Source organism: Hemiscyllium ocellatum, chromosome 4, assembly GCF_020745735.1.
Source record: "Hemiscyllium ocellatum isolate sHemOce1 chromosome 4, sHemOce1.pat.X.cur, whole genome shotgun sequence".
Classification (NCBI taxonomy): Eukaryota; Metazoa; Chordata; class Chondrichthyes; order Orectolobiformes; family Hemiscylliidae; genus Hemiscyllium; species Hemiscyllium ocellatum.
In genome coordinates this window covers 119448512-119467756 of record NC_083404.1, presented here as the reverse complement: position 1 = coordinate 119467756, position 19245 = coordinate 119448512, and the positions used below count along the sequence as shown (strand labels likewise).

Genomic DNA, 19245 nt, shown 5'->3' with positions numbered 1-19245 from the left:
CAAGTCAAAACAGATTTTTAGTTTCCATGGTTTCCTTTCTGTATGTCTTGTCTCCCAAGGCAGTTTCTGAAACACTTCTGTGATAGGAAAATAGCTTTTATGTCAGTTGGCCTACACAATCATCAAAGTATAGCCAAAAGCGCTGAAAAGACTTATTTTTCTCATTGTGGGAGAGTCCACTTTAACATCTGCATTATCCCGTCTCCTCATTTAGACTTCTGAATTCCACCTGCAAGGATATGTTTTGTCGAAATCCATCTCAGCAACAAGGCTAGCTATCTTTGAAATATTAGTTCCAATTTATATTTTTCTTTACCTCCCTTGCATAGTTTATCCTCTAGTTTATTGTCACCACCAAAATGTCACAGTCCTGAGGACTTCTATTTCTTGTTCTATTTCTAGACTGTTCTAGACAGTTCTGTGGCCTTTGCTTGATTGCATAATTAATTTGAACTGAAGCTTCTACTTGCACTTTGATGTCTGTTAGGTTTACAATCTATAATGGTCCAAGAGATCAAGTGATTAACACCATACCCTCCAAATGTTTGGACCAAATTCTTTGCATGAACCAACCATGCTAGTGCAGCCATCCTCTTACAATTTGGTTGATTTGCTCAGATTTTATTCTGCATTTCATGAGTCATGAGTTGCTTGAGTTGTTTCATAGAGTCAATTACTCCAGCTGTTTTGTATCTAATAATCACTCGTTTTAGAGACCTTAATGTGTATTCACCAAACTAGAAACCAGTTGAACTTTCGTATTCTTTGATCTTGGTTTCATCCTCATATAGGAATGAATTTAGATATCATCTTAGCCAATATATACTGCACAGAGACAAGTTGCAGCTCCTATCTAACACTGCAAAGTTATCTTAACCCATGACTAACACAATAGTTACTGGACTGAAGTTTTGTGTGATAAATACACAGTTCCTTAAGATTAACTATTATTTTGACTGGCTTTCAAATTTTCTCTGGCATGTGTGACCTCACTAACCTTGCTCTGTTTTGGGTAGCTCTTTGCACAAAGATATTCTGACTCACATCTGTTAGCTTCTGAAAGCCGAACTGAGATTCATTTGTTGTTGTTGCTCCACTCCTGTCATCCACAGTGGCACACCAATAATATTTTATCCTTCTCATTCCTTTTTGAAGCTTTATTTTTGTAGTGGTGCTGCACCCAGCTTCTGGAGAATCTAGAAATGCCTCAATCATAGAATCCCCATCCTTTGTTCCATTTGTGCTATCAAAACTGGCATAAACTACTGCTTCCTTCGGAATTTTTCCAAGGCAATAGACATTTGCTCTAAAAGTGTGTCTTTTTCTGAGAACTGAACCCCAGAAGATGAAGGTCCTCTCCATAATGCAACACCTTAGCAAACTTGAGTAATCTAAATGCGAACACTGCACAGAGAATCTCTGAATTGAATTTATACAATCCTTTACATGTTACATGAAAATTTATGATATATTCCTCCATAGTCTATCAACTTAATTCTGATATCTATTAACATCTGATCATATTTCATGAACATCCAGTAAATCATTTTGCTGGTACATTTTATTCAGAATATCCAGTAAAATAGACATAACTACTCACTACTCAACTGATGGGCTTTGAGTTCACAAAATACTTGGCTTCTGATTTTACTTTGTTAGGAAGCAACAATAACATTACTTCTTTTGGTAAGGTGATTGTTCAACTGGGATCATTTTCAGATTCAAAAAGCATTTGTGGGGAGTTGTACCCTGACAATCTACATTTGTGTTCAGCCATTCTTCTTTAAAGATAGCCTGATTGAATTCTGTTTTAGAAAAATAAATCTTTATTTCCACCCTTTAGAACATTAAATTCATTAGAGCCAATTGGTGAAACTGGAATTTAGAAGTCAACTTTTACTTCATTTAACATTAACGTTTTAAGCCAGATATTCCAAAAATATAGCTCCCAACTCTCCAACCTCCTATCAGAGTCAATAATTGTTTTTGTCTGTGTAAGCACATAATTATTTAATGAGTGACTCGTCCCTCTCCCCCTCCTCATTCATTGACACTCAACTGTAATGTATGCAATTAACAAAGTAATGTTTTACTTTGTAATTTTTGTCTGTCATGTACATTGCAGGTACATTCGGTCAGAACGGTCGGTAATTTTAATAAACTTCTGCCTGTCAATCATTTCATCAAATGCTCTTATCCTGATAGGACAAACTCAGACAAGAAATAAAGTAAGTGTATTTTTTTACTATATAGACTACATGGTATTTAGCAGATCTATATTTAGATGTTTTAACCTTTAATTGTTTTTTTCAAAAGAGATTCAAGACAAGGTGACGGCAGTTTGGAAACTGAAATCTAAATACATAATTGTCATTTTTTCCTCTTAATTATGACTAAGAACCTTGGGTAATTAGGTTAGAGGTTCAATTCTCATTGAAGAGACTTCAACACAATCTGGACTAACATTTCAATGGAGTACTAAACACTGTGTTGTTAGTATGATATGTTTTGGATGAGTTGCTAAACTGAGGCTTTATCTTCCTACTCAGGAGATACTATTTGAAGGAGAGCAGGTGTTTTGCAACATTTATCCCTCAAACAACAGTTAAAGGTGTTGTCATTTCTTCAGTTACTGTTAAGAAAGTTGGCTTCCACATTTCCTGTATTCTAGTAGTGAGCACATTGGTTGTGAAGCATTTTTATATTCTTCCTGGGTCATGAAAGACCCTTTAAAAATGCAAGTCCTTTTTTTAGTTTGCTTTTGAAAAAAGGGTTGGCATTCTGATAGCCCCTTTGTATTCAAGAGCCCAATAATTCAAGGATAGCTGAAGACAAGAGATATGTTGTTGAACTTCTTTCATTTTGCATTGTTCAGGACAGATACAAGATGCAGTTCTGGTCCCATTCCTTCCAGAAGGATTTTGTGGAACTTGAAAGGGTTCAGAAAAGATTTACAAGGATGTTGCCAGGGTTGGAGGATTTGAGCTATAGACAGATGCTGAATAGGCTGGGCCTGTTTTCCATGGAGCTGAGTCAGAGGCTGAGGGATGACCTTATAGAGGTTTATAAAATTATGAAGGGGCATAGATAGGATAAATAGACAAAGTCTTTTCCCTGGGTTGGGTGAGTCCAGAACTAGGGGGCATAGGTTTAGAGTGAGAGGGCAAAGATATAAAAGGAACATAGGGGCAACTTTTTCATGCAGAGAATTATACGTGTATGGAATGAGTAAGTGATGGAGGCGAGTACAATTGCAGCATTTAAAAGGCATCTGGATGGGTATATGAATAGGGAGAGTTTAAAGGGATATGGGCCAAGTGCTGACAAATGAGACTAGATTAGGTTAGGATATCTGGTCAGCATGATGGGTTGAACCGAAGGCTCTGTTTCCATGCTGTACTTCTTTTTGACTCTATGACTCGCAAAACACCAAATTTCAAAGGAAACAACAATTCATACTCCATAAAAAAATAGAAATGCTTAATGGTTGAAAAGTCAACTCTGATTTGTCCAGCCATTGCCATGGTGAAGACTGCTACCCAAGCCTTGCCCCAATGATTTTGTTGAGTACCCTGTCAGTTTTTTATATGATCTGTATGGCAAGACCTTAAGTTATCAGTGCACCACTATTTTCTCATCCAGTATAAATTGTTGACTCTTTTGAAATTTGGTATTCTTGTATTTTTCCTGATGAATCAAGTCAAAAACTTCAACAGTGCTGCTTTTTCTTTCATTAAACCTGAAAATGCTTTTTTTGAGACTCGAGCATTTTACATGCACTGAATTACTTCCGAATATTGCAATAACTGTTGACATTGACATTTGTTGAACACATTTAACTTGTAGCAAGACTTAACAGCAGTCGGATAAATCATCATTGGCTATCTTTATGTAGCTTGTGGGAGAAATCCTTTTCTTCGGTTAGTGCCACTGAGTCTGTCAATTGTGCTGGTTATGTTTGATGTCTGTCTCAAAGGACAGTGTATTTGACACCATGGCAACGATGTATCAGCCATTTTAAGTGCTCTGCTCTTGAATTACCTTTCGCTTGGTCCAGGTTAGCTGAGCTACAGTAATGTCATCAGCTGCCTTTATTATTTAATTTAAACTTGATGTTACAAATATGCATCAGATGTATGCTGTAAACGTTCAATACTGGCTAAATACTCAGTAGATAGTATCTCTACATTGATGTATTAGAAATAGAAATGTGATATATATGTCCTTTATAGAATTGCCCTTGACAAAATAGTGGTGAGCAGTAAGATAAAATCCCAAACATACTAAATCAAAGAATAATGAGAGCATCATCTTTTTGCTTCAATGATCAGTAACTGCAGAATTTTTCTTGCCTATGAAAATGGCACTTGTAAGATTTTTGGGTTAACATATTATATTCCTGAAACATAAATAAATTCTGATTATCATAACTTAAGTGAATTACAAAAAGTAACATCATTAAAAAAAACACTCCAATAGACCATAAGAAATGGAAACAGGACGAGCATGTTTGACCCCTTGAGCTTGCTCCATCATTCACAAGGATCATGGCTGATCTGATACTCCTCAATTCTTAGACTATGAGATTCATTGGAAAGGCTAGTATTTATAATTCAGCCCAGGTTGCCCATGAGCTGCCTATAACAATGATTTTTCTTTGATGGAATGGGAGCATCGTTGGCAAGGTAAACATTTGTACCTTGCTGGGCCATGTAAGAGGACAGCTCCGAATAAATCAAATCTTGTGGATCAGAAGCCATGTGTCAGCCAGGTCGCGGAATGATGAAGGGACTTCTTCCTGTTAGTGAGTTAGATGAGATTTTATGATATCCCAGTTGTTTCCTGGTCCATTTTAACAATGTTAGCATCTTTTCTCAAATTAATTGCCTTCTTTTCTATGAAAAGTTTGTTAATTAAATTCTCCCAGCTGCAATTTTAAATTTTGCCTGTGGACCATCGCCAGATTTCTGGATTACTAGTCCAGTAACGTTTCTCTATGCTCCTGTCTCCCTCCTTAATGTCAGTTGTTCTATCTTTTATGTTTTAAATAGTCTCATGATGATTTATTTGATGCCTCTGAAGTCACCCTCCTCCTGGGAAGTGGTACTTTGATGAAAAATCTAAGATGATATTCTCTGAAGACCAGTCCTGGAGGTCGTTTTGTCGCCTTATTGAGTGCTTGCATTTGACAAGCTTTTATGAGTGGAATTGAAATTGCAATCCTCAAGAGTAACATTGAAATGGAAGTTGACTTGTCTGCAATTCAGGGAGTCCAGTCAGGCTTGGATGAGTTGACTCATAAGCAGGCCAATAGGGTAATGCTCAGATGACTTATTCATCATACATAACCAAACTGCACTCAAGAAATAACACTGTACACCAAGGAATGTGCAGCAAGGAATGGAAATGTGTAATTTTATCTCCTTCTTCTGCTCTCAGGAATTAAGGATTGGAGCTCCAAAAGATGAATTGCATACCCTTCATTTTCAAATATCAACTCACTGCTGTGCCTTTCCAGTGAATTGTCTTCAAACTTGTTTAAAGAATCCCATTCAACTTAATAGCCGACTTCACTGTTGAAGATTGCAATTTCAATTTGCTTTCATTTAAAATACTTTCATGGGATCTGAGCATCACTGACAAGGTCAGCATTTGTTCCCCATTCCCATTAGCTTGGGCGGCATGGTGGCACAGTGGTTAGCACTGCTGCCTCACAGCGCCAGAGACCCGGGTCAATTCTTGCCTCAGGCAACTGTCTGTGTGGAGTTTGTACATTCTCCCCATGTCTGGGTTTGCACTGGTTTCCTCCCACAGTCCAAAAATGTGCAGGTTAGGTGAATTTGGCCATGCTAAATTGCCCGTAGTGTTAGGTGTAGGGGAATGGGTCTGGGTGAGTTGCTCTTCGGAGGGTCGGTGTGGACTTTTGGGCCGAAGGGCCTGTTTCCACACTGTAAGTGGTCTAATCTAATCTAATAAAGTTGGTGGTGAACTATTTCCAAATCTGTTGCCAGTCCTTGTGAGGGAAGGGGCATTCCACAATTCTGTCTCAATGAGAGCATAAGCATGACAGTGTTTCCAACTCACAACATTTGAGGCTCAGAGGGGAATAAGCAGTTGATGGTATTCCCATGCATCTGCTATCCCTGTCCTTGTAGATGGCAGGGATGGTCAATTTTGTATGTGCAAGCTAAGGAGGCTTGGTGAATTGCTGCAGTTTTCACAAACATACTCTTGCTGATGTGTGCCACTGGAGGAAGGAGTGAATGTTGAATGTAGTAGATGGGATGCCAATCAAGAGGATTGCTTTGATTGGCGTGATGTCAAGCTTTTTGAAGTGCACTCATCCACCAGTTGGAGAATATTCAAAAATGATTCTGATTTGGGCTAGTGGAGTCTGCAAGTGAGTACTTTACTGCAGAGTTATCAGCCTTTTTTGCCACGTATTTATGATTAGTCCAGTTCAGTTTCAGGTCATTGGCAGCTCTCAAGACGTTTGGAGAATCAACCATGGTATTGGCATTGAAACATAGGAAATAGATGCCATAGTAGGCCATTTGGTCCCTTTGGCCTGCTCTACCATTCAGTAGAATCATGGACTACTCATCAACCAACTCAGTACGCTAAGCCAGTGTTTTTCCCCACACCCTCTCATCCCTCAACAGGCTCACCACTCTCTGGGTGGAGAAATTTCTTCTCATCTGTCTCTTAAATGGCCTACTGCATATCCTTAGACTATGATGCCTGGTTCTGGAAAGCCCAGTCATCGGGACTGCCCTTCCTGGGTTTACATTGTCTAGTCCTGTTAGAATTTTATAGGTTTTTATGACATATTTCCCCCCATTCTTCTAAACTCCAGTGAATATAGTCTAACCGATCCAGTCTCTCTTCAAACATCTGTTCTGCCATCCCAGCAATTAATCGGGTAAATCTTTGTTGCACTCCCGTCATAGCCAGAACACCTTTCCTCAACTGAGACTGAATCTCTGTACAAAATTCCAAGTGTGGTCTCACAAAGAGCCGTGCACCATTGCAGCAAGACATCCCTGCTCCTACTCAAATACTCTTGCTATGAAGATAATTTATCGGACAGGATCAATGTTTGGTACTTGTGTAGCATGAATGTTACTGCCACTTATCAACCTCTTACGTTGTAGAGGTTTTTACCATACTTACCACTGTCATTATCTGCAAACTTCCTCACGTCTGATGGAGAGGATATCATTAATAAAGCATTTGAAGATGTTTGGATGCAGTGAAGGCCTTGGTTTGAGATGATTAATTTCCAACAACCACAAACATCTGTGCTCAGTATGACCCCAGCCATTATGTTGTTTTCCCAGATTCCTACTTATCTCAGATCTGGTAGGTCTTCTTGGTACCTCACATGATCAACTGCTAGCTTGATGTCAAAAACCGCCATTCTCACTTCAATTCTTTTGCCCCATCTTTGGATCAAGAATATGATGAGTTTAGGAGCTGACTGGCCCTGCAGGAGAATGCAGAGCTTTGGTGAGCTGTTTGTTGCTGGTAGCAATGTTTTTGGCACATTCCATCACACCGTTGATGCCAGAAAAAAGACTGACCTGGCACAGGAATTAGGAGCTGCAAGAGGCCATTCAGCCCATCGAGCCTGCTCCATGATTAGGTTAGATCACAGCTGAGTAGAATGTGGCCTTCATTCTCTTTTTCTCTCTGCTCCATAATTCTTGACACCCTTGACTGAAAAAAACCTGCCCAGTTTTGCCTTGGATTTGCTCAGTGACACTGACTTTGGATTTGCTCAGTGACACTGACTTTGTTGCTCTCTGTAGTTGAGAATTCTATAAACTAATGACCCTCTTTATCCCAGACTTAGTTGGTATTCATTTTTTGTTTAACTGTGTCCTCTTGTTCTAGACTCCTCCATAAAATGAAAGTCCTCTCAGCATTCACCCTGTCAAAAATGTTATTTTTTTTTCTAAGATCACCTCTCATTCTTCTAAACACCAAAGAATGTAATCTTCACCTGCTCAACCGGGAGGCAGGCAAGTGAAGCTCTTCCAAATTGCTCCAATTTTCAGTTTTATCCTTTCTGAAATAAGGGGATCAAAACTAAATACTGTTCTCCAGGTGTGGTCTGTCTATTGCCCCGATACGGCTTCTTTACTTTGATACTCTAGCCCCTCGCAATAAATAACAGCATTAGATTTTCCTTCCCCTTTGTTTACATACCTGCATAAATAATATGTACTGGACACCCAGATCCCTTTGTAACTAGAGTTTTGCAGTCTCTATTTGTACCAAAAATACACTACATTTATATCCTTCCCTAAATAATCCTAACTTTTAGCAATTAATTTAACTGAATCTCTTTCCAGAGTCATAAGTGTGACAATCACATGGCTTTAAATGATGCATTTTGTCCTTTTTATTTTGAAGGAATGTTTTGAGCCATAGCCACAGAGCTGTCTCCTCCAAACCAAGAAAGTAAACAGCTTATGAGACCTTAAAGTTGGAACAGCATGACTGGGTGGATTCAGACTCCCATAGAACCAGGGTTTTAAATTAGCTTTCAGTAAGCTGGGGTTTTGAAGCTGCATGTGGAAGCTATTATTCCTCTCTTTGTTACATCAAAAAACTGGAGTTGCTTTTGCTGCAAGGATAGCATGTGAAACAATCTATTTTACTAAATTTGTATTTATGGGATGATAGTATATTGCGACAGTTGCTGTTCAGTAGTTAAATAATCTATTATTCTGGTAAGTTTTCCAGTGGAGTTAAAGGTAGGCCAATTCTTCTGTTTTTTTGTTTGCATTTTAATGATAGGGTAAGAATAGAGTGTGTTTTGCTGAAAGCCGAGTAACCAATTGAATTATACTGACAACGCAGCATCTTACCCTTGCCTTTAAATTTAAAAAAAGTTACTGTCTAGGCTACCTATTTAATACATTTGAAGGAGGTTTGGTGTGGTCCATAACATAATGTCCACTTAACAATTTCATTTCCTACCTATCTTTTGTATCATCATAAAGTCTATCCACCATACCTTTTGCTTCTTTATCCAGGTCATTGATATCGATTGAGATAGGAGAAAGTGAGGACTGTAGATGCTGGAGAATCAGAGTCAAAAAATCCAAGGAGCAGGAGAGCTGATGTTTCGGGCGTAAGCCCTTCATTAAGAATTCCTGATGAAGAGTGTATGCCCGAAATGCTGACTCTCCTGCTCCTCGGATGCTGCTTGATCTGCTATGCTTTTCCAGCATTACACTTTTCGACAGATTGTTAGTATAGTCCCAGGCATTGATTTCTGTGACACACCACGACTAACAGTTTGCCAAGCTGAAAATGACCTTTTATCCGTACTCTCTGCTTCTTTTAATGACCCAATCCTTTATCCAGGCTTCTACTTTCTATTTTCTAATTCCACCTTCTATTCCAAGAACTCTTTAATTTTGTGATGTAACTTTTGATATAGAACCTGTTCAAATGTCATCTGTAAAGCTATAAGGATACTACACGTACAGGTTGCCTTTAATTCATTTTGCCTGTTACTTTCTAAAAGAACACTAAAGTCTTCTACAGTGAAGACAGGAACAAAATACATTGTTAATGCTACTGCTATCTTTTGGTGTACAATTATTAATTGTCCACTTTGTCCGAGGAAATAATATTACATGAGTTACTATTTCCCTTTTCAAAAAACTTGCCACAAAAACCTCTGCCTAATAATCTTGACAGTATTGTATGATTTTTTTCTTATCCACATCTTTCATTCTCCGTGTAATATACCTTTGTTGAAAGTTATGAAACATATCCTTGAATATTTTAAAAATTATTTTCCCAGTTCACTTTAGCCATCTCTGTTCTCATACCCTTATAATTGTCCTTATTTAAGTGTAAGATATGAATTCAAGACCCACACTTCTCTCACTCAAACTGAAAGTGAGAATATGTTAAATAAATATGTTATCATCTTATTGTCACTATTGCCTAGAGAAATCCTATCTTCTTGCAAACTAGCAAGTCTAAAATCATCAACTCTTTGGTTCTAACTAAAATGTGCCTCTCTCGTAAATTGACCCAACTGCACTCTAGGAACTTATCTTCCAACATATTGTGGAATTATTGACTGAATTGGATTTGTTCTGCTTTGAATGTACAAGATAGACATAGGCAATTTTCATCTTGTCAGAAAGATACCAGTGTTGAATATGAGCAGTCATTTTTCAACAAGACCAAATATTCACATTCCAAATATGGGGAATATGATGAGTATTAGTCAAGCACTTTTAGCTGTCTCACACTTGGTTTCCAGAAGATATTCTGTAAATAAAAGAAGAAGAAAGAACCTGGTATTTTAAGCCTCTTTCATGATGTCAGAATGCCCACTGCTTTAGGGCCAGCAAAGAGGAACAGCCGCTGTTTAATGTAGGAAAGCATGACAAGTAATCTGTGCTTAAAAACATCCCAAAAAAGCCAGTGAGATAAGTAACCAGTTATAGCTATTTTCTTTGGCAGAGGGAATAACTGTTAGAATCATAAGTTGGTTTCCTACTGTGCGGTAACCAGTCTGCCTGTTAAATCTGTACCAGCTCTCTGCAAGCGTGACTTAGTGAGTGCAACTCCCACTTCTTCATGAAATAGAAAAGAAAATCTGCCGATGCTTTAAATCTGAAGCAGAAATAGCTACAGAAAACCAGCAGATGTGCTGGCATCTGTGGAGAGAAAGCAGAATGAATGTTCTGAGCTTAGTGCCCATTCACTGAACCTGAAACATTGAACTCTGCTTTCTCTGTACAAATGCTGCCGGAGCTTTGGGTTTCTCTGGCTATTTCTGGTTTTTGTTCTGAAAACAGCAAATGCTGGCGATCACAGGGGTTCAGACAGCATCCATGGAGACAGAGCAAGCTAAAGTTTTGAGTCTAGATGATTCTTCATTGGAGATTACGTGAAGCATGAAGGGGGATTGGTGCGGAGGGTGGAGTGCTGGGGGAGAAAGAATGTTGATAGTTTGGGTTAAGTGATTTGCACAGCAATGGTCTAACTGCCTGACTTGAAAGAACAGACAGTCCCATGGAGATGAGGGGAGGGGAGGGAGATTGTAACAAGTGAAACTAAAAGAAATGGAAGGAATGGGAGTTGTTTCACAGTTTGAAGGTGTTGTATTCAGTCTTAAGTCCAGAAGGCTATAGAGTGTTTTTTGCTCCCAATTCCTCATCCCTTTTCTCACAGACTTAAAGTTATTGTTTCTCCAGGTGCTTATTGAATTCTCTATTGAAAGCCGAGTTTGAGCCTTCCTACACCATACTTTTCTTTATACAGTTCAGATCTGGAAAACCCTACCAGATGTTGTGGTAGGGCCAGATACAACTGGAGCTTTCACAGTGGAATCTGATTAGTATTTGAAGAGAAAAATTAACGGGACCATATGATAAGGGTAGGCAAGTGGGACTAGCTGTGCCCTGTTGGATAGCTGACCTCCCACTGTGCTGTGTTTTGTCCATTGGCAAGAACTGAATTATTAAGTTGTGGTTGTTAAAATATGGTAAACCTGGTGAATAAGGTTGATTATAATCATTATGTTGATAATTCCAAACTATATTAATGGAGATAATTCTTACATTAAGAGGATAAGAGTGTATTGCATGATTTCCACTTGAAAAATAAACCATGATTTCCCCAAAGAGATGATTTGGGTCACTGCTGCACTTCTTTGAAATTGATGATAAAGTGTGGAATTTGGACACAAGCATAATAAGGGTAAAGCCAGCAAGATGTGTCTCCTTAGTTCTCATTTTACAGAATATCTGAGCCATTCTATGCTGCTCCATTGTAAAACTCTGATCCAGTTGCTTGCTTTTGCATAAAGTGCCCAGTTTCCAATTCCTAATGTACTGAGTGGAGCTAATTGGCTGCCAACTTCACCATGTGACAGCTGTTTTTTTTTGTGAATGATTTAAGTTGGCAATGGAACAAAGCACAACTGGCCAATTTTTCTGCAATTCAGTGTGCCTCATTGAACTGTAATATTTCTTGACAATTGATGTGTTTGTCAGGATTCAGCTGCGTAAGCACACCGTAACCAAGTTCTAATGGTTTTTTAATTTAGCACTTCTGAAATTGCTGCTGATGAATGGAAGTCTGGTTTGAGGCACTGACTGCATCCAACAAGACCTACTTCTGCATTGTTTGCCATTTCGGTCTTTTACTTTATCCATTCACTCACAACTTATCTCCATTTTAAATCTCTTACTAGTACCTGTGTCTTGGACCTGTCATTACTCTGTAATTTTACCTAATCTTCCACAGAAAGAAGTGCCATGAACATTATAATTTTAAAGGAAAGTATTGACACAAACACAAAATAAAGTCATCTGAATGAAGGATTATGCATGCGTTAATGAAATTGATTTTCTGGATAATTGTAAACAAAAGCAATTTGTTTTTTTTCTGTCTTGATAATCGATAAACTCTCTTGCTCATTGTATTTGGCATCTTAACCTGTTGTTTGCCAAGGATGGATTGGATAGGCTCTTCTTTCAATAGTAAATGCAGGGAGTAGGAGCATAAAAAATGGGTATAAAGAATCTGTGAATTCTATCAAATACTGTGAAGTTTGTAAGGCTTAAAGCAGAAAAATGCAGAGGCAAACTTTGAACAGGCACAGAAGCAGATGAGTAGTTACTTAAAATTAGCACTGATTTGAGGAAGCGCGATGGATTTGTTTTATTTTCTCCATTCACTTCCAAAAGAATGAATGAGCAATTATTAATATCAATGTTCGTGTCTTTATATCAAAGACATAAATATCCAGTTCAGATTAATGCTACATCCTAAGGTTATGCTCTCATATATTTAAATAATGAATTTATTTAGCTAACTCAAATGTAAAATGAACTAACGTTGCTGCACTTGAGGGAAAATTTGAGCTAGCACGTTAAATTTGGATAATTCCTTCCTGGCTGCAATCATCTTGCTCTCGTGATTTCATAGTTTCTGCCTCTTAGCAACATGAAGGAGCAACTTTATTGTCATTCAGTTTGTTCAGCAACTTGTGGAAAATTCTTTCGTTCTGATTCTTCTCAGCCTGATGATATAGTAGAAATTGGAAATTTATCACTTGAAAAAATAACTTCAGTCTAAGCTCCCTCAGCCCTCTGCAAGAGCAGTGCATTAAGGTCGGTCAATCCATACTATAAGTAAATTGATTGTTATAATATTATTTAAAACTAAATGACTGCTTGCCTTAATTAAGAACAATATTTTTCTGAGCTAATGTTAATGAATTAGTGTATTAGTGAAAAAGGAAAATGTCAAGCTGGTCAAGAGCAATTCAATCTTGTGGTAATTCCCATTCACCCTTTTCTCATCAAGGATATTTTGAATGGCAGGTTTGAAATTCCTGCATTTAAATGATCCACAGAGCAGATCTAATTTGTAACTGTGAAACTGTTCAAAGAAAATTGCTGCAATTGATTCTGTGAGTTGCATAGTTACTGCCATTTGAGCACCCTAAGATATAGCACCTGCTAGCTATAGTGATTGCTTTACACAGAGCTCCATTGAAATGAATTAACTCCGATTATCACACAGCTGCAAAATCACATTGACTCAAATGCATCTAGTCCTGGTGCATTGGCAGATTTGCCACCAGTGAAATTAGGTGAATTTCTTTTTAATTAAGTGACCAAATCACTGCCTTAGTTCATATGCTGGCATAGAATGTGACATTTACTCTGCTGTACTGACAAAAGTGGGAAATGTTGAAGTATAATATGATTCAAAAAGAAATTGCAAGTTGTCAGTGTAGGAAACACTTTCCTCCTCCCAAGATGGAAGCTGCTATAGAATATTTTTGCTTCTGTTCTCAGAGTTCAGACAATATTGAATTTTCCACATTTCTCTTCTCTCATAATAAGGTTTGCTGTTTTATATAGTGTTGATGTACACTCAATTAAAAATCAACCTTATAATGCTGTAAGAATTGAAAAGTAATCATTGCTGTGGACATGAAGACTATTCATAAGGAACTGGACAAAAAAAGACCGTATCATGGAATTTAGTGTGTAGAGAACTGATTCTGTGTGAGGATTCAGCAAGAAACACTTTCGGGGATTTAAGCTGAAATTATGGAATGATGAGTGATCTGTATAAGGGCTTTGCTAGAAATTGAGCAGTTAGTGTATCTTCCTTCCTTTTTAGGGACTAAGCAAAGAGCATATCCCTCTGAATGTAACATTGTACAGGGATTGTATGTGCCATCTGTTTATGAGTTCCTTTGGAAATAAGCCATACAGCAGCTCTTTCTACATGGGGAGCTTACTGGGGCCGAAAGAAAGTTCACATCATTCTGCATGAGGTCTCAGAGAGGGAGTGCGCAATCATATGACATTCTTGACAGAACATTTTAATTGGGATTGAGCAGCTTTCTGCAAGTGGGCTTCAGTGAAGACTAATTGATCCTTTGTAGAAGGATAAGCTGATCATTTTAAAGAAATTAAAAACAACAGCGAATATGGCAAATCTGAAACAAAAACGGAAAGTGCTGGAGAGACTGTGCAGGTCTGGCAGCATCTGTAAAAGGTAATGCAGAGTTCACATGTCAAGTCCATTGACCCTGCATCAGAAACAAAAACATGAATTACTGGAAAAGTTCAGCAGCTCTGGTAGCATCTGTGGAAGAAGGCAGAATTAATGCTTCGGGTTGAGTGACTCTTCCTCCTTACATGAGTTCTGTGAGACAAGAGCAAGCAGAAACAATGGGTTTGACCAGTTCTGCCAGGACTGTTCTGGTGAAGGGTCACAGAGTCATAGAGATGTTCAGCACCGAAACAGATCATTCGTTCCAACTCGTCCATGCTGACCAGAAATCCCAACCCAATCTAGTCCCACCTGCCAGCACTCAGCCCATATCCCTCCAAACCCTTCCTATTCATTTACCCATTCAGATGCCTTTTAAATGTTGAAATCATACTAGCCTCCATGGCCGCTGGAGTCAAAACATTAATTCTGTTTTTCTTTGTATAGATGCTGCTAGACCTGCAGCATTTCTACAGCAATTTCTGATTTTGATCCTTTTAAGGACATGACTTCACTGGAGAGTTCACTGGAGAGGGGGAGAGACTTCACTTGGGTCTTGTGATGCTGCATAAATGAATATTAAGAGCTAAAAATGTGATGCGTTCTGAGTTCAGAGCTGGTTAATTAGTCTTGGAAGACCAAATCAAGACCAGGTTTGTTGGGTTTACCACTAATAGGACAGTCATGTTATCAGATTAATTAAATACTTCATTTTAAATGACCTTTTGCTTTCTTACTTTTCCAGGTAATCTGTACCCTAGTGGCAGCGTTTCTGCATTTTTTCTTCCTTTCATCATTCTGCTGGGTGCTGACAGAGGCCTGGCAGTCATATATGGCTGTCACAGGAAGATTACGAAATCGAATCATCAGGAAACGGTTTCTTTGTCTGGGATGGGGTAAGTAGATTGAACCTTACATTTCTGATAACCACGGAAACACTATGTTCCAGAGTGGCTTTCAAACCCACATCTGTTTACCTGTGATAACCCCACTTTTAACTTGTCCTTTCCTTAGGGTTAGCATCAAACGTTACTGTGCTCACTTTCTGAGGTGTTTTTTAATTGACCAGGAGTCACAGCTGAATGTTATACCAATGAATCCTCTTATAACTGTCACCACCTCCAGAATATGTCACTGATTTCCAGGGTAACTGAGGATGAGGATGACCATTTGTCTCATCTTCATTTCCTTAAAATTAACCCTATATTTTCCCCAACACTGCACTGTAGTTCAAGACTTCTGCCTCTACCCAACAAAGCTCATTGATGTTGTTGAAATGAAAGAGTGGGCATGAGATACATGATGTTAGCTTTTCTGCCTTAGTCTACCTGCTTAACATGGGCATTGATATAAAACAGACAAATTCCAGCAACCCTCAGTTTTGGTTGACAGAGCTACCACATGACCACAGGAGCTGATGAGAAAATCAAGTTTGAAGGGATGTGTCTTCCATTATTTCTCTTTGAAGAAGTACCTAGCTGCCTCTTGATGCTTGCCACTGATGTTACAGCAGAGATGAGGAGACATTTTTGAAATGTTGTCATCTAAACAACCACAACATGGAACAGTCAGTTGCAGCCATCCCTCAGCTCAGGAGATGTATGATCTTCTGGAAATTGTTCTTATGACTGCTTCTAAGTTTTGTATCAAACTAACAGTTGAGTGCTTGTTCTGTATTATTTAAAGAAAGAAATTAAAGATATTTATAACTTCTAGCATTTCTAAAGTAATGTTCTGTATTTCTTAGGAACTTCTCATCCATTATTCAACATGCTATGCAATGAGTCTCAAAGGTTTTGCAGAATAAGTCAGTTATCCCACAATAATTTATTGTCTGCATTTGAGAGAATTATCTGATTTTCAGTACATCTTTTGCTCACACCTAAACATTGATCATCCATCTTTTGATGGGTGAGTATAGTTTCAACAACTGGCATTTCTACAAGAGTCCAGGTCAAAGCAATCCACAAGATGGCAATTGATCTACTGATTTAAGCACCCACTCCCACCCACCATTAAAGTACTGTGCACATGGCTTGCAAAATCCACTAGAACAACTCACTAAGGTTTTATTTTAGGCAGCACTTCCCAAACGTGCAACCTCTCAACACTTTGAAGGACAATAGCAACAGCTGCACAAGGCCACCATCACCTCTGGGGTGCCCTTAAAGCGAAAACCCACCTAACTGGACTCATATCACTGATATGTGGGAGCATTGTCATCGGACAAAAAGCATTGTTTTAAAAATGTCTAATGCCCCCTTTTAATAGAGAACAAAGCTAGGCAAAACAAAAATTCTGATCGTAAAAGTGATGCCATAATTTTGAGAGTGAATGAATAAGTTACTGATATTTCAGGTCCTGATATGGTGGATAGGTGGCTGAAGGCATTGGCACTTTGCACAATCAACTAATGTGCCAGTTTACTGACTGTCCAACATTGGGGCTGTTTTTCATGAGGCTTGAAATGGAGCTACCTGTCCATGAGTGGGCTAGTTTAGTGCAGTTGAGGCCTTTTGTCAAGTCAGCTGCTTGGAGGTAGCCCCTTGAAGGTAGACTCTAGGTGCAGTAGGGTCCAGGCAAGCTTATCGGCTGTTCTTTGCCTGCATTCAGCTTCAGCTGGAGGCAACTCTGTGGAAGGTTCTCTCTCGTAACCTCCAGCATAATGGCTTTTGAGAGTTTTGTCCATTTTAAGTCTTGAAACTTGGCAGGGGATGGTCTAAGGACTCTATCTGTCATTCATTGATGAAAACATTCTGCTATTGCTTATCAACTGGAAAGCCTTCTACTTGGAGACTTCAGTCCACTGCCTAGCTGCTGATTGGGCAGTTCAACAAAATTGCAGTCATTGTTCAGTCAACATTGTCTTCTGATCCTCATTTGGAAGTCTTCAGAAACCTCCTTAGACAGCACAGCACATACTGCACACTTTCATTTCGGAGCATCACTACCTACAAGTACTGAACCATGCAGCAAAAGATTCTGCTGAAATAATCAAATGTCAAGAACTAATCCTGAGGCATTTTGGACCGAGGGACCCAGTGCGTTGTGACAAATTTAATCTCTTAAATTTAGATCTGAAAAATGTTGGAAAAATTTGTTTCAACGCTGAGTGTTCAGCTTTCAGATTCTTTCCGAATCTTGAAAATTCTGAATAGATATGTTCTGAAAGATAATAAATTAAGTGTACTTCCCTTAAGGCTGCAACAAAATTGTTCCTCAATTGTGACAAGGAGCAATAAAGGAAAAAGGACATAAAAATGATGCTAATTTAAATACAAAGCGATATCTCATTGGACATCAATGTTCTGTGTACTTTGTTGTTTCTCAAATAATGATAAATTATTCCACATTATTATACAATAATTTTAAATAACATCCAAAGCAGTTCTAAAATGAATAATAACATTGCATAGATGCAGTTTTGATTTATTGCTGGCATTGCAACAAGTTATTTTAGATATTTAAAATGTGTTGCTGGCAGGTCTTTATTATTAACATTATTATAAAATGCAGTGACTATTATGCAGTGCATGTCCACCTTTTTCTCCAATTATTGCAGAGTTCTGTTGTAGGGAGCCACAGGTGACTCAGTGGTTATCACTGAAGCCTCATAGCGCCAGCGACCCAGGTTTGATTCCAGCCTTGGGTGATTGTGTGGAGTTTGCACATTCTCCCCGTGTCTGCGTGGGTTTGCTCCGGGTGCTCTGGTTTCCTCCCACAGTCCAAAGATGTGCAGATCAGGTGAATTGGTCATGCTAAATTGCCCATAGTGTTCGGTGCATTAGTCAGAAGGAAATGGGTCCATGTGGAATTGTTGGGCCAAGTAGCTTGTTTCCACATGTAGGGAATCTAATCAAAATATGTATAAATCAAACTGTTTGCATTCTATGCTGATATCTGCATTTAAATCAAATGCCCTTTTGTAAAATGCTACAGTTTCCAAATGAGACTATAAATTAGCTAATGGGGATTTTGGATCTTTTAGATTTTTAAGAAAAAAACTCAATAAAATTTCATATCTTTACAATTACATAATCATTTCTGCTTTTTTTTTCAAGGTTGTGTAACTCCTGCTTCGTTGTCATGTACTGTATGTTTTTTTTTAAATGCAGCATTCCAGATTTATGTATTTGAGACAAGCAGAACAAAAACAAAACTGGTTGTCTGTTGTGACGAGGAGAGAAGGGACCGATTTTGTGCCACATTTTATTGACTTTTGAAGGATTCCTTACTGCAGGCTGCTGATGTTTAACTGTTAAATGTATTAGAATTAGGTTTTATTGTCATGTTTGTTCAGTTACAAAAGTATAGGAGGACAGTGAAATGGCTGACACAAACATAAGCTCATTGCCTCAGAAAAATAAATTACTGGAAAAGCACAGTAGTTCTGGCAGCCTTTGTAGAGAGAAAGCAGAGTTCACATTTTAGGTCCAATGATCCTTCTTCAGAACTGATTTTAGCGAGGAAAAGGCTAGTGTATGTGTTGAAAATAGGTTTGGGGCAGGGGGCCAGGAGTAAATGATATGGAAAGATGGATCCCAGAGCGAGAGAACAACAGCAGACGAAGGAATGGGTATAGGTCAGCCTGGGAGAATCGGTAGCTGCTAATAGGACCATGCGATGACAAAGCCTGGTATGTGGGGAATCATGGTAAGAACATGGGGGATGTTGCTCAGGCCCTAA

The 19245-nt window shown here is 38.5% G+C and overlaps 1 protein-coding gene across 4 annotated transcripts in view; it reads left to right on the top strand.

Annotated features, from left to right (window-relative positions):
* Positions 1 to 19245, top strand: part of LOC132815498 (adhesion G protein-coupled receptor B1-like) — a 177660-nt gene that overhangs the window by 23435 nt on the left and 134980 nt on the right. For all 4 annotated transcript variants that reach the window (XM_060824471.1, XM_060824470.1, XM_060824469.1 and 1 more), the window contains exons 3-4: positions 2126 to 2228; positions 15305 to 15455. In XM_060824471.1, the coding sequence (XP_060680454.1) occupies positions 2126 to 2228; positions 15305 to 15455 (254 nt within the window). The remainder of the gene's footprint in view (positions 1 to 2125; positions 2229 to 15304; positions 15456 to 19245) is intronic.